General features: G+C 49.5%; 1 protein-coding gene across 1 annotated transcript in view; it reads right to left on the bottom strand.

Moving 5' to 3' along the window:
- Nucleotides 1-5,303: 5,303 nt before the first annotated feature.
- Nucleotides 5,304-22,309, bottom strand: part of Kcnk9 (potassium two pore domain channel subfamily K member 9) — a 65,655-nt gene continuing 48,649 nt past the window's right edge. Inside the window, exons 2-3 of the mRNA XM_004638933.2 lie at nucleotides 5,522-6,380; nucleotides 5,304-5,374 (exon numbers count right to left, since the gene is read on the bottom strand). Coding sequence (XP_004638990.1) covers nucleotides 5,566-6,380 — 815 coding nt within the window. The 3' untranslated portion in view covers nucleotides 5,304-5,374; nucleotides 5,522-5,565. The remainder of the gene's footprint in view (nucleotides 5,375-5,521; nucleotides 6,381-22,309) is intronic.

Below are 22,309 nucleotides of genomic sequence, written 5' to 3'. Positions count from 1 at the left end.
CCAGCCTGCTTGGGCTTCGGCTGTGAGACCCAGCATCTGCAGACGCCTCTCTTGAAGCTGTAGTTAGTTCCCCTAACAGAGGAAAACAACATTTAATACGACTTATTTATTCACAACGAAAGCAGTAACCACAGAGGTCCCCGGAGAGACGGACATCAAGTGCATAAATCAGAGCTACACAAAGGCAACTACAGTATTTTCTTGCCAACAGTTCCTCAACCTGAGGGAACAAGCAGACAAAAGCAGGGCATTCTACGAGACTAAGGACCTGGACTCTTCAAAAATATCAACATCAAGAGACAAAAACAGTGAGAGAGAGATGCCCTCAATTGGGGGGAGCTGGGACAACAAGACAAGCAGGTCTGGGACATATTTGTGGATGGCATCTTAGATTCACAAAAAGCTCTGCAGGATATTTCAGGGGAAACTTGGGATCTTTGCGTATAGATTATATTAGATAATATATGGTACTAAATTTCTTAGGTGTGACAATGGCACTATGTAGGAAAATGCACTTGTTCATGAGAGATATACAATGTTTTCTTTGGCTGAACCACCTAAAAGTTGTAGACATGACACTTTTTCCTCCAAATGTCTCTGAGTGAGGGTTGAGGGGAGTGGGAAAGGAAAGAGGGTGACGTGTTGAGGCTAGTGGGTCTGGGAGTAAGGATTGGCTCATCATACTATTCCTTCAAACTTTCTGTAACTCAGGGATTTTCAAAACAAACTTGGCAGGGAGATCCTGATTGTAGCCTTTTGTGTTCCTGGAGCAGCAGCCTCTGTCGGGGTGTGACTGTGGAACAACCACATAAAGTGGATAACGCTCAGTGCTCTAGAGAATTCCAAGAGCACTGGGCCTTGGCTCATGGGGTGACCATTGCTTTCTGCCGTGGTTTGTGTCTCTTCATCTTCCCAGCTCCCAGTCTCCTGCCAAATGACAGTGTTTAGGCTCTCCTTCTGGGGGCTCAACCTTCACAGATGCCCAGTGATCAGGATACCCAGGCCAAATGCCTTTGTGGGCCAAGCTCCTCCAGGGCTTAGTGCCCACAGTTCCCACCTGTGCTCTCCCACTGTGTTAAGCCAAAAGCTACCAGGGCTCTGGGAGTGAAATGACTTCCAAGAGCCCAGCAATGCAAGACACAACATGCTACCACTCTTTCGTTGCCTAAGATGCTACCAGGATCCCACAAAGACCGTGTCTCTGCAGAGAAAAACCAGTTTACAAGAGTGAGCCCCACATCACACCACTTTAAGAACTGAACCGCACTCACAGATGACAGTGACTGTGATGCCCATTGGAGGACACATTTTGGCATACATCTAAGATCTTACACCTCTATGGACACCCTCCCAGGGCATCTGTTAGGGTTCATTATAAAAAGAATATGGAGGAAAAGAGGCTAGAAGCCTTGGAGATCAATGATTGTTTTTGCCTGTCTCACCTTCCACTTCTACCCAATGCACACACACAGCAGAGTTCTCTCCACTTTCCAGCTGCAAGTACTTGTGCTGGGAAACGGATCCCTTGGGCTTTCAGATCTGGATGAGGCAGAGAAAAATGATCTGCTGAAACTTAGTGGTGGTTTCTTAGTTACATTCCTGATGTTTATCATCAGGTGGTCTCTTGCGCAGAGAGTGAACAGGTGAGCTGAAGTGAATCCTGCTCCCCTTTTGTCAGGGTGGGCTTTTAATGAGCACCTCCCAGGGAAGCCATTCCAGGTAGCAATCTGCCCATTTGCTTCCTCCCCTACAAAGAGGAGAGATGCAGGGGACTCCTATGTAGCAAATGATCTGCTACGCTCATGCCTGATCACAGGCCACCATCTCAACCAGTAGTGTACATTGGGAACACAACAGCCCCACAGAGACAGTGATCAAATTTAGAGCTCTAAGAGTTTGCTGGGAATAGAGGCTGCTGTCTTTGTTCCATGACAGAGAGGTGCAAGTGGAAAGAGAAGAGCTCGTTCCAGCTCTGGGATGATCCAGGAATCACAGAACCCAGAGAGATTGGTTCACTCCTAAATAAAATGCCTAACAAGCTGACAGTTAAGACAGCACCTTCTGCCTGGTCTGATGCTGTGAGGATCGAGATGGGATGCTCTCTATAAAGTGATGAGCCTAGGGCTCTAGGATAATCAACACCATTCCCCACCTTCTTCCTGTCTTTGATGGAGCAAAGATGGAGGTCTCTTAGTGGAAAAGAGTTCAAGTGAGAGTCAGAAATCTCATTAAGTATATACAAGGCATGTTGACTTCTGGAAGATGAGGCAACCTCCTGTGTTTCTGATAGAATGCAACTCTTGCTGAGCTTGCACTGATGGAAGCTGAAGCCCAGTCAATCACACAACCTGTGTGCTTTCATTGCCCTGGCTGGATGGGCATGGTTAACTGGAGAAAGACTACAAGTTCACCTGGTCAAAGGAAAGTACCAAGTGTGTGAGGGAAGAAGAGAGGTCAAAAACACGAAAAAGTCCAGCAACAGGGAACTTTGGAAGGCTGCGCACAACAACAACGACAAAAGCAGCCAGGACAACAGTAGAAAGAGTAACAAGTGTGAAGACCCAAATTCTGGCCACGTGACCTCATACAGTGTTCACCTCTCTGAACCTTGGTCTCCTCCCATCAAGACAAGGGAAGTCCACAGGATAATGTGGGCTGAGCTTCATTGGCTTGGAGGTGCCCTCTATCAACCACAGATTCTGGTGCTCCATCAAGGATGGCCCCTCCTACCAAATCAAGAGCCACTATCTCAGTTGCCCCTGCTATCACCCTAAGAGCATTTACTAGGTGTGTTCAGGGGACTCATTAGCCAGATCCTGCAAGGAGAAATACACAGACCATAAGAGAGAAAAGTCCACTCCATGGAGAAGGAAACCATGCCCTACACACTTCAAGACTGATCTTGGAAAATAAGGCTTGGGCTCATCTTTCAGAGGGCTGAACCAGCAGCAAAAAGCAGAAGACACCAGAGGGACACAGAACCAAGATAAGGTGTAAATTGCCTCCATGACTTAAATTGTTATCACCAGAGGAGAAAGAAAGTGTTCATCTTACTTTGTTGCAACAAAGGGAGTCAACTGTGTGAAAACATAGAGAATGTTTTCTATGTTTCCCTGGGAAGAGAGGCTCTCCCTGTTATATGAAGCATTCAAGCAGAATGGTCACTGCATGACCACCTTCCACAGATATTTTAGTCAGAAGCCATCTCTGAAGGGAGGGTGGAGCCAGTGTTACTCTGACTGACTCAAAGGGCCTAGGGTGTACCCCTGTGGAGACACAGAAACACATTCCCTGGTAGGAGGGCTAAGTCGGGGCATCGGTGTGCAGGAGTCAGCAGTGTGGACCCTTCAGGGGTTGAAACTGAGACTATGGTCTCATTTCTGCCAAGGATCAGCTCTGTAATATTGAGCAGATTCTTCATTCTTTCAGTGCCATATGCAAATCAAAGATTATTACACACACACACACACCCCATTTGAGGGCAAATCTTACAAAGGTTTTCCAGAGAACTCCTACAGGTATTTGAAGCAACCTCCTCCAAAGCATAAAGTACTCTGCAGATGTGCATTCATATGTTCATACCTATGATTGACCTCCTACAGCCAGCACTCTCTTCAGAGAGGAAAAATTTCAACAAGAGCAACTGCTTCTATCCTCTGGACATATTTTAGAGCCCTCAGTTGGGTGCTCCGTAAAGTGAGATCTGGAAAACCAGTGAACTGATAAAAACCTTGAAGATAACTGTCAACTTTGGCCAAGAGAGTCTAAGGTTCACAGACTCTTTCCGAAGGTCCTGTGTCCTAGACGAAGGGGACATTTCAACACAGGGTGTAGCATTAAAGTGCATGCATAGCCTTTCCAGAGGAGTCTTGAATGCTCCTTGTTTCAGCCCAATGGCCCACACACTTGGGACAGGTGGCATTTGGGTGCTGTCTCCTTTAGGAAGTCCCGGAGGCCAGTAAACGTGCTCCTTCTGCGTAGTGCAGCCAAAGCCCATTCGGTCCAGGAGCAGGAACTTCCGGTGTACAAAAGGGAAGTGGGGGATGAGTGAATGGGTGACTTTTAGAAATGGCAGGAATGATGATGAGAGAAAATTAAAGTCCCCTCAGTGAATGTGGAGGTCAAACTGTCCCTTATTCCTGCCAGTGTAAGGGTCTACAATGTGCCATATTCTTTAGCCTAAACTATCCCCTAAGAGGTTAGCAAGTCTTCTCTTTGGGGTCACCCCTATTGAGAGCAGGGAGGAATTTCTCTGCTATCTAGACAAAAGCATCCCCTGAGATTGACAAATTCCCAGTAGGCCAAGATACAGCCTCTAAACTCTTCCTGAGACCAACATGAACTTCCCCTATTTACAAATCAAATGCAGTTAAAGACAATCTTTCTTGAAATATATATATATATATGTATACTTTTTTAAAACAAGGAATGCCCTGTCACTTTTGATTAGGAAACCACATCCGCATACTAATACCCATTCTCATCCAAGCATTCCAAAACTATAATTCTTATTCACATAGTAGATGCTGCACAAAATCATCGTCTTTATCCTCAATAGGAAAGAAATAATAAAATAGATAAGCTGTGGTTCCAACCATTTGCCAGTTTCTCCTGACAATTCCAGTGGCACGGCAAATTGTTGGAGCTAGAGATGATTCAAATTAAAAATGTCTTAAATTAATATGAGTGGCTCTTGATTGTTCCATTTGCTTTCTTGTGTCGATGAAGCACACCAGTTTACAAAGTGCACGCTTTCTCAATTTTTTAAACTGGCAAGCTAAAGTCATCAATGTCTCCTGGTGGCACCCACCCGCTGGAAAAAACGTTAGCATAATTTAGAACTTAGCGTTTTTAGAACTGTGCTCAGGACCCAACGGGGGTGGAGCCTGCCTATGGAACATGCTTAATTTGGCAAGAAAACCCTCACGGGTTTTCCCGCTGTGTGAGGTGGAAGTAGCCCAAGCAGGCCATTAACAAAAACTCTTGGTGTGCAGGAGAAAGAAAGTGAACTCCTGACACGTTCGTCCTGTCACACGAGACACCCGCACACAGAAGCACACGCACTCACACTACACACATGGACACACGGCCACCCAGTCCTTGGGGAGGAAAAGAGAGTTAAGTGGACACACCGCCAGGGGCAGTGCCGAAGGGGCTCAGCCTGGTGAGCAGCTTCGGGGTGGGTATCCTCTCAGCTCTGCCTCGGAGGTCTGGTCTCACTCCTGTCCTAGGAAAGCCACCCCAGAGAAAGGGAGGGGCAGGGGAAAATGTAAGGCATCCTTTGCTCGGGAGGACGGAAGAAATCCATGCTTCATGCCCAGATGCGAGTTTCAGAGGATAGGCCTCTAGCTTCCCCTTGGGCTTCTCTGCCTGGCTGGAAAGGTGAGGAAAGAAATGAAACTGAGAGAGGGCGGAGGAGAGAAAGTAATGGCGATGACTGTAAAGAAAAAAAAAAAATAACAAAAGATAGTAACAATAAATAAATAAGGAGAGGGAGACGAGTTGGGCCAATGAAACTTACAGCCACATGACAAATGACTCTTCCGCTCAATTCCCTCCCCACACTTAGACGGACTTCCGACGCCGCATCAGCCTGTGGTTGTCGCCGAAGCTGTGCAGGCCAGGCGAGACGGAGCTGATGGGGGACGGGAGGAGGCTATTCTTCAGGGTACTCGGCGAGATCTCCTCAACTCTGCACGAGATGGAGTGCAGCGGCTGCGGGGCAAGCGTGGCACCGAAGTTCTGCGGCTGCGAGCGGTAGCAGGCGCAGGAGCACACGGACTGCAGATCGCCGCCCTCGCCCCGGTACCGCGGGCGCACCTGACGCACCTCCTGCGAGACGTGGGTGACCACGCTGCTTGGGTTTCCGGGGAGCGCCGCGCCCTCCTCGCCTTCCACCCGCTCTTCGTCGCTGTTCATGGTCAGGAAGCGCAGGACCACCAGGTTGAGGAAGGCGCCGATGACCGTCAGCCCCACGAGGATGTACATGAAGCTGAAGGCCACGTAGAAGGGCTTCCTCTGCAGGGCCCCCTTGCTCTGCAGGGCCACGTAGTCCCCGAAGCCGATGGTGGTCAGCGTGATAAAGCAGTAGTAGTAGGCGTGGAAGAAGCTCCACTCCTCGCACTGGGAGAAGGCGGCTGCCCCGATGCATAGCGTGCCCATGCAGGAGAAGAAGCCCACTGTAACCATGTTCTCCATGGACACCTCGGTGTTGCGCATGCCGCAGCATTTCTTGATGCGCTTCAGCAGGTAGCGGACGAAGGTGTTCATGCGCTCGCCCAGGCTCTGGAACATGACCAGCGTCAGGGGGATGCCTAGCACCGCGTAGAACATGCAGAAGGCCTTGCCTGCGTCGGTGCCTGGTGCCGCGTGCCCGTAACCTGCAGGAGGGAGACAACAACGGGACAACCGTCAAGAGTGCTTCCTGGAGCCTGCGGTGTGCACGGCTGTGACTGACACTCTGGGTGGGAGGTTAGGGGACGCCTATATCCGTTGGGCACAGAGAAGAACCAAAGAGAACCAGGGTTTGGGTTCTGTTTTGTTTTGTAAAGCATTGTGTTAAAGAGTGAAAGAGGGCCGGGGAGATAGCTCAGTGGAATAAGTGCTTGCCTGGCAAGCACAAGGTCCTGAGTTCAATCACTGGTACCAAAAAAAAAAAAAAAAAAAGGTGGAACAAAGAATGAGCATTCTGAATCCAAACTCCAAAAGGCTCCAACATCCAGAGCATTTCCACTGCTAGCATGAGCCACAAGCCAAAAACCCACACAGTAAAACTTCTTTCCTATGCAAAATTACTTAAAATATCATACGAAATTACCTTGGGGCAAAGTGTACAAGGTAAACAGGACACACAAATAAATTCCATGTTTAGATTTGGGTCCCAACCCTGAGATATATCATTATGTATTTGCAAGTCTCCCAAAAGCTGAGGGGTAGGAGTCCAAAATGCCAAGCACTTCTGCCACCCAACATTTTGGATAAAAGATGCGCAGCCTGTCCTGTCACCTAGAAAGGAAAGGAGACTCAACAAGAAAATGTCACTTGTGCTTTGACATCAGGAGCTTTTCAGTGCTGTTAGAGCAATATGCAGTTTTTAAAAGAAAACCATCTATTTCCACCTAAGAAAACTGCAATAGAATGAAGCCCAAGGGAGAAAATTAAGTAAGTCCACCACAGATCCACACAAGAGTGAATATGCAGGGTGACTGCTATGCACCAGGCACTATGCCAACTCCTCTTGAATACACGTCACTCAGTTTAACTGCCTAATAACCCTATAAAATAAGCGTAATCACCCCAACGCTGCTGACAGGAAAACTGAGTTAGCAACTTAATAGTAGGGTAATGACTTCTTCAGACTTGGGATTTGAGCCCAGACATTTTAGCTGCCAAGAAAGAGGCTAAAACTAAGACTCAGCCTTGAGGGAGACAACGGCAGAGTGGGAATGAGGCACAAATACCAGAAGGACAAGTGTTTTAATGTTTTATTCACTGCTATCTCCTATACCTAAAAAATACCTAAGAGGTAACATTCCTCTAGTGCAGGAGGACATAAGCTTGCACCACTGTGTGGATGTAGCCTTATTAAAAAAAAAAAAAAAAAAAGAGGAAACACACAGCCCTTGAAGACCTAGTGTGTGGGGGAACTCTGCAGCTCCTAACACAACTTCACATCTGTCTCTCCTCCCCACCACCAGTCATTCACAGTTGCCCCCCCATTTGCACACACTCAGAATAAGGATGATGGAGTACAAAGGTAAAGTTGTTTTCTGGGTCTCCTAGCTGGCCAGAGGTGAAGTGAGGGCTAGGACAGGCTGTCACAAGGAGAACACAGTCCCCAGTAGACACTGGTTCAAGTTCTAGGAGGAATGTTGTCTGGAAAAATCTCAATGTGTGGTGAATGATGCTTGGACTGAGCATTTGGAGGACAGTCCTAATCTTCTTGCCCTCTCAAAAAGGTTCTGTTTGTTATCTCGCATCACACACTCACGTCACTGATTTATTTAGCTTCCTGGCCTTTAGTCCAGAAGACTTCTGACAACCAGTGTTTCTTTCTCTGGCCCGTGAGACGACAGTGTTTCCTGGGAGGTTGCTGGGCACATCTGCTGAGACCAGGACATGGCAGGGACCTACCATATCCGAGTCTTCTGTCCTACCATAGTACCCTCCTCTGCTGAAGCCTGGTCACATAAGGCTCAATGTGTCCGTCTCTTCCATGGTACAAGAATGTGCCATGACTTAGCCCTACCAGGCCACACTCTCAAGGGTATTGCACACTGGCCTCGAGGGGGCTTTATATTCAGCATCTCTGGCCCCCAGGACCACCACCCCAGCAGAGTTGAGTCTTCCCTCAGACCTATACATGCTTTATAGTCAAAAATGACATGATGCAAATTTGCAGCCAGGGCAAAGAGGACTAAAGACTGAGAAAAACCAAATGCACAAACCCTTAGGGACCTGGGAATAATCTCGAAAGGTAGCCCAAAAAGAAAAGAAAGAGTGAGACAGGGGCAGAAAATACCCTGAAGATGTAATAGATAAAAATTAACCAGATTTGGCCAAAGACAAACATATAGCTTCAAGAAGCTCACTGAACCCCAAACAGGATAAAAACAGAAAGAAAAAAAAAAACCGCTCATTAGAGTCAAATTGCTTAGGGCCAAAGAATGACTTCCTAGAAAGCAGCCAGAAGGACAGCAATGTATGCACACACAGGGAGAAGGAGAACACTACTGACTCCCGAGCACAACCAATGGAGCTGGAGGACAGTGGAAATCCTTCTTTGAAGAGTTAAAAGGCAACACTGTCAGCCCAGAATTGTACATCCAAAGAAAATAACCTCCAAGAACAATGGAGAAAATAAAGGCACGTCAACAAATAGGAGAATGCACCATCAGCAGACTTGCATGGCATGATTACTAAAAAGAATGCTCTGCCTGGGGGAGAGCTCCAGACGGAAGCTTAGGTCGTCTGGAAATACTGGCGCACATCCTGATAAACAAGTAGGTAAATATAAAACACGCAGGTGGGAGCCCACTGCCTTTCCACATAGCTCACCTGCAGAGCAGATTCAAAAGCCAGATGGATGTTGGAGAATAGCAGTAGATGTTAGAAACTTAATATGCTGTCACGCTAACAGTTCCGGATGGGATATATTTACTGGAACAAAATCAACACAGCATTTTCTGGGTCAAAAACTAAACACCAGATGCCAGTCTCCCCTGTCTCCCAGCACCACTCCCACCCCATAAGCAAAGAAGAACAGAAAGAGTTGCCTTCATGAGACCTGGAAGGCAGTGCCCCTGCACTCTACGTCCCATCTAGGGTGACAGTCTATGCCTGCTCTGGGGCACTGAAGAAAGGAAGCGCTTGATCACCTTCACATCTTTTGGGCCATTTAACTTGTCCATCACCTGATAGTATGCCTTGGGGGACACGTGCATGAGAGAGCAGAGAGACACGTGCATGGGAGAGAAACACCACCAAGCTCAAGGGCCTGCCACATTAATAAATTTCTTAGCAGCCCAGTGATCTGGGAACAGAATCACTCCCTCTGAAGTGAGAGAAGAATTGCAGAACTTTCAAGCCTTCCAGAATAAAGAAGGCTATACAAGGGACCCCTCTGCTTTCTCGACTACCGTGTGCTCTACCCTCATGTATGAGCTATAGCAGCCGTCCCTGTTGCCTCTTCTCATTGGTCCAACTAACTCACAACACAGACCAACTCATTACAGCTCCCAGGAGCTGGTCTGCAGGCATACAATGCCTCTGCACTGGTGCTGGACACCACATGTCCCTCCTCCCTCATTTCTTTCCTTCAGTCCTACCTGCACTTTGAGGATGGATGTATAAATACCTATTTATTAACCCAGCCACTGATTCGTGGAACAATCCCAGCTAAGAGAAGAAGCTGAGACCACTTACCATGCCTACTCACAATAGAAACAGAACGCACACGGAACGAGGCAGGGAGAAATGAGAACCCTCCACATCTCAGCTGATCTCCAGTTCACCAGCACCCTCACCTGCAGCTCGGAACTGCAGCTGGGCTCCAAGGCCCATGGGAGCTGAACCCCTCCCCCAGGCTGCATTTAGACATGAGGATGCTGCCCTCACAGCTCCCAAGTGCTTCCTGGGGTCCTCAGCCAGCAATGCTTGGGTGTGGTGGGCCTAACACCCAGCCTGCCCTTTCCCAGCCAGCTGGAGTCTTCCCAGCTGGCTTTTTCTGCACCTCCTTCCAACCCCAAGAGAAGGTAGAAAGCTAAATCCATGGGAAGCACCACTACCCAGATCAAAGCTCCTCCAGCCCACAGGGCAGCAGATTACTGTGGTCCAGACAGCTGCTGTACACTCTGAGCTCCAGAAGGGCAACGGTGAGACCCAGCACCACTCTGTGAGTTCCAGGGACCAGCACAGAGGAGGCCCTGAGTACTTAGATGGATGCCTCACAGCGCAAAGGATTCCCACTAGCCTGTGGTCATGGGGCCTCGAAGGTGCTTAGTGGGGCTCTCTGACCCGTTGCTAAGACAGGCTACGCAGAGAACAAGCTGCATCCCTCTGTCACAACCAGCTCACCAAACAAAATAAAGACGTCCTTCCTTTCCCCAGAGTAATACAACTCTCATGTCTGTTGGGTCTGCCCAAGATCCAGACAAGGTACCTGACAAGATCCCTCTCCTTCCCATCTCCTGCAAAATCTCCTGGAAGCAAGAGCACCCCCAGGTAGGAGGTGCCTCCAGCCTGTCCGCACCCTGAGCAGTCTTCACATAGGGATTGCGTGAATGTCTAGCAGGCTCTCCCTCTGGAAAACACTAAATAAGACAAGCTGGGCAGGGAGCAGCAGAAATCAGTCTCACTCCTCATGCTTCAGTGTTCAAGAGCTGTCTATGGATCCCTTCAGACCCCTGGCAATCTAGGCCCATCGACTCCTGGCTGTAAGTGACCAACCAAGATTTGCATAGTGTATGAGAGTCTGCAAAGCTTTGATAATGTGACAGATGCTCTAAATGGCCCACCATGCCAGCCCAAGGGGATCCGAGCCCTGGCTGCCACCTTAGCGACTCCTTTCCCCAACTTCCTCTTTCGCTCTCCTCTGGCAGGTACTCTACGACCTCTCTGGTGCCATCAGAGAGATGGTGGCAGCTGTCTCCTCTACCCCACAGCTGTGCATGGACAGACTGCCCAACACAGAGGACATGGCCACACTGGCATTTGGACCCCCATGGCCCTTAGCTTACCTGCAAGTGCAAGAAGTGAATAGTGTTTCTCGTGGACTCTGACTGGGTCCTCCAACCAATGAAGTTTTTGCCAGAACAAAGGTATTTTAGAAAGATGCGTGAGTATGAGGTCTAGAGCAGCTACAATAATTTCATCATCATGAGAAAAACCCTAAGTATAGAACAACATGTCCCTGATCCCAATGGCAACAAGGCTATTCTACCCCTGCCTCTGAATCAGCCTTACACACAAATGTTCCAGTCTGACCTCCCGGTGTGTATTTTGATTCCAGCCATTGCGTGGCTTGCAGCCCATCAGCATCCAGCGAGGCATGCATGCCCAGTGCCATAGCATGAATCTATAACAGTAAGCAACACTGCTGCCAACAAAAGCCCTTGGTGCTCACACAGCCCTGAGCCTTACAGCCCACTGAGCCAGGGGTGATCGCTTCCGCGGCAGACAGAAGCCAACCACAGCTAGGTTCTGTCGAGGAGCAGTTGCTCCTTCCTCAGCCCAGCAGCCAGGACTGTGGATCCAGGTGGTTCTATTTCCTAATATAAGAGCTAAGTAGCACCTAATTAAACATTCTGAATCATGGCTCAGGGTGCTGTGGGTAGCTCATAACCACACCAGACACAGGGAAAAAGAAAAAGAATTTGCAAACTTCCAGGGCTCCTCACCCACCGAACCTTTCCTCCTCACCTCATTTGCCTTCCTCTGTCCCTGTGACTGGAGAGCCAGCAGGTCACTCCATTGACAAATGGCAAAGAAAGCAAGAAAAGGACCTGCCCTGTCTGGGCTGAGGTCTGTGGCACCCTGTACGGAGCCCAGAGCTTCATCACCTGGGAAGCCACCTTCCCACAGTACCTATGAGCCCATTTCACAGAAGGAAATACTAAGGCTTTGCTGAGCTCAGGTGATCCTGCCGCCCTGACAGGCCACAGTTCTCTCGGCCTCTGTGCCCATCCAAAACATCCATATTCTCTAGCAGATTTTTTGTTTTATTTAGTGAAAGAGTCATTTCATAGTATGCTTTTTTAAATTATTGTTTTCTAGAAAGAACTTCAATTCACTTTTAGTTTCATTTTATGTCTTTAAAACAGAAGTAGACCTGTTTTAGCATGCAAGCTTGCAAAACACAGGCCGTTGTCCACCCACCTCTCTTCTCCTTTCCTGTGCTGTCACTGGGCAAAGACCCCTCCCTGGAGCGCCCTTACAAGTGTGTCTCTTCCAGGGAGAGAACCTGTCCACTCTCCTATGCATACCCAGGTGCCTTGGCGCCCCTGTCAGATGTGAAGGAGGTGCCTGCCAGCCAGGGTGTGGGTCTGTCCCGACCCTGCGACACCAGGACCCCCTCCCAACACAGCCGCCCATGAGCACGTTGCAGGAAGAAGCTGGAGGCTGCCCACCCCCGCACCCATTTGCTGTTGGAAAAGATTCTTAGCCACTGTTAAGAGCAAGCAGCCTGGGCTGCCGGGACAATGACAATCCTCCCCGTGTGCTCCGGGGCCCCAATGTAACCTAAGGTATAAGGGCGCCCTCTGGCGGGCTCTTGGGCATCTGCAGACACAGGTGCTGTCCGGGGGCCCCACCTGCCCGGTCTTTCTCCTGGGCCAATGCCCAGAACTGGAATCCCAGGGGAAAGTCATTGTCTTCCACATAGCTGAGCCAAAATGTCACATGGTACGTTTCCTCTCAACCTTCTATCAGTCAGTGGCATTTTGACATAGACAAAACATAACAATGATCATGCTAATGACCACTGTTTACTGAGGGCATACAGTGCCGCCAACAGGACTGAGATAGTTTACATTCCATAACTCATACACTGCAAGCAGAGGACTTCTTGGTGGGCACGCTGGGTCCACTTCCTAGCACAGGTGAGGAGGTCTCTGTAGCCTTGGGCAGAGAATGGACCCTCTGGAAGCCCACCAAGACAGACTGGTGTCCTAAATCTCTGCTCTCAGGCACCTACACCCTGCAGGTAGAGTCCATATGTTCCACGTGGTTCAGAAACTCACTGCAGTCCTCAATCCACCTGCTGGTCTCCTTCCTTCCCAGAATTCTCCATTTTTTCCTGTCTCTGTCTCTCCTCCCCTCTCCACCATGAGTCCTAACTTAAAAAAAAGAAGAGAAAGAAAGAAGAAAACGAAAAGAATATGAAAAATCTAAAGATCTAAAGTACATAGGAAAAACGATGCAAAATGTAGCTGAGTTTTGAAAAAATCTGTTGTAGAATAAGATTTAAAATCAAGCCAGGATGAAATACCCACTCACTAATGGTTGATGTATATTCTATTTTAAAGAAGTTGAGCCAAGTCAAAAATTTTTAAACTTATGGTTTGTTTTCATTGTCCTCTTTTCAGGCTGATTCACCTCGGAGGCAAGAAATTCACAAAGAGAAGAACTGTGGCTTTGGGACAGCCAGGAGCACAGGGATCCACAGACCAACCAACCCAGGAAAGAGGGCCATGGCCCCAAAGTGCCTCCTGTTCTCACTTCCAGTTCCCCAAGGACCACCAGGTACACAGGACCTCTGCTGTGTGCCCCTGGGGGGCTGACACCAGGTTTCAATTCCCTTTTGTGAAATAAGTGCCATTCAAATTCCTTAGTGGAAGGAGCAGGAGAGACCAGAGTGACATTCCCCCTGGGCCACCAAGAGCAAAGCCTGAGCATCTCTGTGCAGTGGTGGCCAAGGCAAAGGTAAGGAGAGCTGCATTTGTCATACATGAAGAGTTGCCCCTCAAAACTTGGTGTCCTCAGATCTGGAAGCACCCAGAACTTACTGCAGGACAAGTGTGCATTAGAGGCAGGGCTGACCCCGACTATGAGAATGTGTGGCCTACAGGGATGCTACCAGGCCGGGTGGTGGCCTCTACAACTGAGCTCATGCTACGTCTGCAGCAAGGGTGATACCCTCCAGAGGTGGATGGCAGCAGATGTCCTGGGCTTCCCCCACAGTGGAGTACTGGTTAAGCAAGGAACTGGTGGCAGGTGGCTCCCAGCAAAGACCACCAGCATCAGCCACATGAGCACCTGCCTGCTGCTATGCCTGCAGTGAGTCACATTGCCCCTTGCAGTGGACATGGCTGAGTGACTCAGTACCAGCCAGTAGGATGCCCAACAAGGCCACTAAAGCCTGCTTCATGAACTATATGCTCTTCCTTTTTCTCTCCCAGGGTGGCAAGGATTCAGAAGCTAGGGAGGATAGATAAGGAGATGCCACCACACAGTGCCCAGGGTCCTGAGAGGCTGTGTGAGCTGAGCTCTGCTGCTGTGTAGTAACGGTGGCCAAAGGTCTCCTGCATGAGCCAACAGCATCTGGCTGCACATCTGGCTCCCAGCAAGTGCCTACTCACTGTGTGCACCTGTAATCCCAGCACTCTGGGAAGCTGAGGCAGAAAGATCAAGCTGGAGCCCAGCCTGGGCAACTTAGGCACTTAGCAAGATACTATCTCAAAACGAGATCCCATTGCAAAACAAAATTGTTTGTTTGTTTGTTTGTTTGTTTTGCATACAGGGTCTTGCTATGTAGTTCAGACTCAGAGTGATCCTCCTGTCTCAGCCTCCCCAGCACTGTGATTACAGGCATGTGCTACCATACCCAGTTTCGGTGGCTGGTGTCAGCACAGCACACCCAAGGTTCTGGGGCCAGCATGGCATAAGGTATGGGGAATCGAACTCAGGACCTTGTGCTTACCAGGAAGATGCTTAGACCACTGAGCTATCCTCCCTAACTCTCAAAACAAAATGTTTTTAAACCGCTCTTGCTCTCAATACTGCTAATTCCAGGTGCTGCACTCAGCAGATGGGTCTCTCGAACGCACATGTGTGTCTCTGGTAAGGCCAGGAATGGCTGCCTTGCTCAGGCATTGGCAGGAAATCTTGTGAAGTTTCAAAGCTTCCAAACTAGAACTTTACATTTTGTATCTTATTTTTAAAGCTCCTATAAGTAAAATAACTATTGGCTTTATTAATATATATATATATATTTTAAAAAAGAGATCAATATACAGGTCAGGACAAAAGCCCTGATTTTCATTCCCAGTACCATTAATTAATTAATAACCAGCATGGAGACTGAGCCCCAAGAACAAATAGGGACAGATTGTTGTCACCTATTCTTGTTTATCTTGCCAGTCAACAAAACCCTGAGAAGAATCCACACTTGATGCAAACGTGGGCAGGTCCCAAAGCTCTTTTGTGGCTCTTCTCTGTCGTGGGGCTTATTAGGATGAGCCAGCCACATCCACTTCACAGGTGAGAGAAACACTCCTCTGCCAGGTTAATGCTGTGATGGTGGAGAGGCCTTGGTAGCTGAGGAAGGAGGCTTGTAGTGCTGCACCTGGCTGCGAGAGCCTCTGCACACGCACAAAGACACACGCACGTGTACACACAGAGTCCTGCACACATGCACACACTCACCAGCACAACCCAGGCGTGCACACACACACAGACACACCCCCAGCATGCACACACACCACCACGCCCACGCACACATGCCCCTGCTTGCCCGCACACCCAGGCGCACAGGCTCACAGGCACACCCTTCCAGGCACACTCCCAGCCAGCGTGCGGGCTGTCCCAGCCTTCCCTTACATAACAGCAACCTGAGGTGTCCCCACATCTGCAAAGCAGAGTGGAAAAACCCAGGCTGAGAGGAAGCCTGCGTTAGCCCGGCTGTTCTGGATGTGGGCGGCGTCAGGAGCTCTGCCCCAGCACCTTGTGCCCCTGTCTTCCATCGAGACAGCTCAGAAACGCAGCCCCTCCCCCTAGGCTTGCCTCCGGCACTGAGGCAATGGGCTCTGTGGCACTTGGATGCCTGTAGACATATGTGGTGATCAAGCCAGACTGGGTCCATTAAAACCAAACAGCAAGTAAATAAGAATCACTGAGCTAATTCTCGAACCGTTCTGTCCTTTAGGCTATAAATGCAGTGAATCATACTACTCTTCACATGATGTTGGAAAAAACACACATAACAAACATGCAGCTGGGGCACCGGGCTACCCTAAAGAGAGGAATCTTTGATTTTGCCTTTTGGTTTGCAGAACATTCCTAAATATAAATAAGTGAGTCGCGGCATAGAGTTTCTGTTTCCTCTGGTTTCTGCCCCTGGCCTTCGCACATGCTGTGCACCACCTCGGCATGGGCAGTCCTCATGTTCAACCCTTGTCCCTGGCTGCAGGCTGCCCCAGCCTAGTAGGATGGACCTGAAGGGTAGAGTCAAGGCCAGTTCCCCCAGGCCAGTGGTGTCCAAAATCAAATGGCTTTGGAGAGCAGGTGAGAGAGCCAGTTCATTGGAGGACTGGTTGAAGAGGACACAGGGAGGACACAGAGAGTCTGACTGTTGAAGGGGAGAAGAACCTGAGACTGGCCAGGTTCAGCTGGGAACTGTCTGGAGGGAGTCACAGGGGTGCTGCATGGTCCTTACAGAAAGGCTGTGGTCCAGCCACATTTGTGGCTAGCCACAGTGCCCTGCCCTATCCCACAGGGAAGCACAGTACCCAGGGGTGCTGGGGTCTGCCCTCAGCCCAGAAGGCCATAGTCACAGCCATGGGGGGCAGCTCCACACACACCTCTGATCCCACGTCCTCTCACTTCTCTCACTGGACTGTCCATAGCCAAGGGCTGGGACTTCTCCCTTGCACAGCAGGAACACCTCAAGGCATGAGGCTCTGGCTTGTCTCCAGATCCCCAGGGCCACAACGAGGACATGGCCAGTGAGTTTGCTGGTGCCTGGATGTGTGAGGCTCCTTCTGGTGTCTCTTGGCAGCCTCTGCCCTTGGCTAATGAGGAGATGGGATCATGAGGCGGAGGCAAGAGGCAGATGGATCTTAAAGTAGCCAATTAGCCCAGCTCTGCCCTCCTCAGGTAAAGAGACATGAACCCTCTTTTAAGATGTGGAGGACTTGGATTTCCAAAGGGCTCCTAGGGCTATATGCTAATGGGCCTGGCTGGGCACTAGGAGATGAACATGGTGTGGGGAGTCCCTGGCAGAGAAGCTGTGCTCTGGTATCCACTCAGGCCACCCCTGGCTGGATTGGGAGCCCTGAAAGGAGAGCTCAGACAATGCCCATCCTGGCATCTGTTACTACTATGTGCATCCCATTATCTGTTGCACAGTAGAGCCTCAACAAAAGATAGCCAAACAAATGCATACATGATTTTTAGAAACCCACACATTGTGTAACAAACATTAGCTGCAAGCTCGTCTCACTGGGAGGGATGATGACCACATCCACATGACAAACAGGGAAACTGAGGCCAGGATCGCTCAGGTAATGACATGGCAAAAGGCAAGTTCAAAACCAGACCTACCTACTTGCCCCCTGGACACTTTGCTGCATGGTGTTCTATATATGATAAAACAAGGGGCCTGAGGAGGGCAGCAGGTATACAGCCGGGCCTTGGAACCAGGCTGTGAGGAGGTGGGGGTGGTGTCCAGAAAGCAGAGCCCTTGACATCAGGCCAGTGGCTCAGGATGCCCATAGGCACACAGTCACTCTTAGGTGAATGACTGCCTCATCTAGAGTAGGGTGCATGGTTGTACCTCTCACCCCTGCACCCCTAGGGCCTGGCACACACGGACACCACAGTTCATTCCCTCGTTGTCCATTCAACAGGCAACTACAAGGCACCTACTAGATGTCAGTCACTATGACAATGAGAAGCCCAAGAGAGTTACAATGATGAAGATGCTAGTGACACTGATGATGTGTCAGGCACTGTCAAAGGCACCACGAAGCCAAAGATAGTGACAGTGATGGCAGTCTGATGATAACAAAGGCTATGTGTCAGGCTCTGGTGTGGGCACCATAGCTCAAGACAGTGATGACAAAAACAATGACAGTGATGACAACGGCATCACTGATAGTGATAATGATGACTGATATGAGGCAAGCACTATGCTAGGCACTGGGGAGCTGTGTTGGGCACTGTGCCAAGCACAAGAGAGCTTTCGCTACTGACAAGCACAGGGATATCTCTGGGGACAGTGTATGTGTATGTGGGGGGTACTGTTCTCAAGGCTTAACCCAGACACCTGGTCAGCAGAGGGTATAACAGTGGTGAGGAGGTCTCAGGCGATGAGTAAGAACAGCCCTCAGATAGATCTTTAGTAGCCTTGGGTGAGGAGTGTTGGGCCCTGTGCATTAGAAGGGGTAGTGGAGAAGGGCCTATTCAGCACCCCCTTCCTTCCTGGAGGAAGTCTTCCTAGTCAGAGGCTGGCCGCAGTCCCCATGACTCAGTAGTTGTCTGGGAATGGCAGGGGGGACCTCGAGCATCTGCCTTGTTAGCAGCCGAATCCCTGGGACCAGCCTGTGCCAGAAGAGATGAACCAGAGAGGGCCCCTTGCATACAGGAAAGAGCGAACTGGCTGCCCACCAGCCACTCTGCCAGGACAGACAGGCTCTGGGCTGTCCTTAGCCAAGACCTCGGCCACAGGAATATGAGGCTCGGCTCAGCTTCTGTGGCCCCTGCCTGAGGTCTCGCTGATGGGCTATGCAGATCCCTTCTTACCACCATAGGTTGGCCACAGTGAAGCAACACTACTAACCAATGAGAGACCAGCCTGAGAAGGGCATCTGATTTGGCCCTGGGAGCTCCCATCCTCCCTGAAGATCCTCTTTTGCAACTGGTGTGGGTGTGGGGGCCACATGGAACAAGGTGGAAAAGTCCCTGAGCCCTGATGAGACAGTGCCAGATCAGAAGAAGTCAGCCCAGGGAGGCTAAACAGCCCCCTAGCTACTGCTGAACTTCTTTCTTAGAGGCCACAGCTAATCATTTAGTGACCTCCCAGCAGGCCCTCAGTTGTCAGCCAACACCAAATCCCTTCCTTGTTCTCCCAACCCAACTTGTTTCCAAATCATTACTTACCCCATCAGGAGCCACCAGAGAGGCCACATCAGTCTGTGGTACCAAAATCATTCTATCTCTTCCTAAAAGGTCGGAGTTAACCCTTGGGAGCATCATGCAGTGGCTGGGCTGTGGGCTGGATGTGGTGCTCATGCTAGCCACATGGCTGTGAGCAAAAGTCAGTTGGCCTTCATGAGCCTTGGTTTTCTCAGCTCTGCAGGGGTAGGCGCCAGACATCCTCTTTGCTGTAGCTTTGAGAGGGTCATCACACCCATCATACAGAGCTAGATCCTGAGCACCTAGAATTCTTGCTGGGCCATCTTCTCTCCAGAGCCAACTCCCAGCCACCCACAAGTCCTTCTACAAAATTCCATGACCTTTTCTGGATTACTCCATACTCTTCCTGACTATTTCTCAAAGTGAGGTATGCAGGGGTTCCCTGGGTGACAGTCAAGTGTGAATTGCACCAATCACCAACCAACAGCCATCCCTTATCCTATAGCATAGAACTACCTGAGCTGGGGCTCCAGGGTCACAGACCTCACATGAGCTGGCTTGGGATATGGTACCAGCTTCTAGGCTTGTTGGGAGGTAGAAGTTGGATAGATTTCCAGGAGTCATGATGTTTGAGTAAATCCAACAAGGTCACCACAACAAAGAGCCTACCGATGTAAGCTCTTTGGCCCTAGCTCCATGGGAAGACCATCAATGCCTAATCACAGAACTGCCCTAGATAACCTACCCCCAAAAACCAACAATGACAATAGCCAGAGAAGGCACTTCTGCCTCTGCCACTGAATTCCCACCAACTGCCAGAGTCAGACATCACCAGCAAAGGAGGTTGGCATGGCTGGGAGAAGTGTTATGGTCATAATTACTTTGTATTCATGGTGATGCAAGCCTATAATCCCAGGGTTCAGGAGGCTGAGGCAGGAGTTTTGTGTGAGTTTGAGGCCAACTTGGGCTACAAAGTGAGTTCAAGGTCAGCCTGAGCTGCAGAGCAAAACCCTATCTCATAAAGATAGAAAAAAATTACACTGTATTAATGGGTAGGGAAGACTTAGTCTTGGTGGTTTCTCCTCCGTGTCTCAGTATGTGACCTTGGGCCACCACATGTGACCCCCCCCCGCCTAATAAGACTCAGATACTCTAGTTCTTACTGTGCCTTCCTTCCAGTGGAGCCTGATCCCAGTTCCAACTGGTGACTCAGTTCTGAATGTTACCTAACCTTCCAGAAATCAACAGACTGAAATGCAGAAGAAACAGAAAAATCCCCACCTATGTGATTCTGATTAAATTTTCTCCTAAACTTTGATCTTCTTCTCTTTATTTCCTACATTTTAGATTTTCCCATTTTATAATTTGCTGATTAGAGGAATAATGTTTGCCCGCTGAAGAGAACCACCACATTCTCTTAAATAGGGAAAGATGAAGAAGCAGGGAAAATTACTCACAGTCCCACCACTCAAGAGATGACACTAAGAGTATTTTGTTATATTTCTTCCCAATCCTTTTCCTAAATATGTCTTCCATTACTGAGAGAAAAGTATGTATGAGAAATTATGTGGCATGCTTTTTCTATCTGTAAGAAAATGTTTATGCTGTTGTACTGTCAATAAAAATTCTTCATACTTATCATTTTCAATTCTTCATCAACTTCAAGTAGAGGTACTACAGTTTCTTTGCCTATTAAATAGACTAAGTAGGGAATTTGATGAACTCCAGTTTCTTTGCCTGTTAAATAGACTAAGTAGGGAATTTGATGAACTCCAATTTGTGCCTGTTGCTAATAACCATTTGTGATTTAGGCAAAAGCACACTGTTTCTGGCCCTTGAGATTTTATTCATTCCACATACAAAGATCAGAAAACAATTAAGTGCCAGGATTTGAGCTGAGACTTTGAGCTGCAAGAGATTAAAAATTAGGAAGACTTTTTTTCCCCTTTCCTAAGGGCAAGCTCCCAGCAGCAAGGCCATCCACCTTCCCACAACAGGGTCACTCACTCGAAGTGGTTGCTTGCATTTCCTTGGTGCAGAAGCACTTCAGGAGGGAAGACTTGCCCAGCTCTGACTGCTGACAAGTGGCTGCCACCCACTGCCATCTCCAGCTCCCAGACCACATAACCTCAGCTACTCTCATGGTGGTGTGGGGATGGTCACAGCCAGGATTGGAACCATTTCAGACAGGGTGGGACTCACCACATGTCAGAGTGGCAGCCTCTTGACACCCCCCATGCCTAATAGGATCCAAACACTCTCTAGTCCTCTCAGCACCTTCCTTCTAGAGGAGCCTGATCCCAGTCCTGACTGGTGACCCAATCCTGAATATATGTTCTGGGGTCACAAGAACTTTATCCACCTTCCAGAAGGGTTTCCGTGGAAGCTTTCCATAAAACCTGAGAATTCTGACAATATTGTCAAATCAGCTTCTTCTGATTCCAGAAATAGAGATTCACAACTATTTGAGAAGCAGTTATAAAGAAAAACTACAGCTCAGTAAGAAAGAAAACCTAATGGTGTCTTCACATGCTCTAACCTTATGCCCTTTCACAGTTTTATGGTGGCCTTAAAATTCAGCAGCTGAGTCCTAGCCCAGGTCCGATGAGTGTGCGGAGAGCTTCCTGCTACCCTGCGCTGGTGGGACCAGTCCCAGCCCAGGCGCAGCGTGGGCTGGACCCTCTCCTACCGCCTCGGGCCGCCCCCCACCACTCCGCCATACCTCCCCACGCCTCCCACCGAGTAGGATTTTCTGCCGAGTTCCAGGAGCCCCCAGACCCAGTCCTAGCCCAGGTCCGGTGAGTGTGCAGAGAGCCTCTTGCTACCCTGCGCCAGCGGGACCAGACCCAGCCCAGGCGCAGAGTGGGCCAGACCCTCTCCACCCCCTCGGGCCGCCCCCCACCACTCCGCCGTACCTCCCCCACGCCTCCCGCTGAGTAGGAATTTTTGCCCCGTCCCGGAGCCCCCAGACCCAATCCTAGCCCAGGTCCCATGAGTGTGTGCAGAGAGCTTCCGCTTCCTCCTACTTCACCTTACCCCCTCCAGGCACAGCTCAGGCCTGGCATACACGCCTGAGTTGTAATCCTGCAGCTGCAATCCCTGCAGGGGAGAGTGTAGAGGATAGATCCAACCAGCTAGTCCAGGAGCAGAACATCTCACCACAGGGGCACAACAGGTTCACCCTTAAGGGCAGCAGCGGGAAGGATTGAGCACAGCAGCCAGACCCAAGCCAGACGCA

The sequence above is a fragment of the Octodon degus genome, unplaced genomic scaffold (genome assembly GCF_000260255.1).
Source record: "Octodon degus isolate 3935 unplaced genomic scaffold, OctDeg1.0 scaffold00104, whole genome shotgun sequence".
Lineage (NCBI taxonomy): Eukaryota > Metazoa > Chordata > Mammalia > Rodentia > Octodontidae > Octodon > Octodon degus.
Note: the sequence above shows the minus strand (reverse complement) of the source record. Positions and strands in the feature narration are given on the sequence as shown.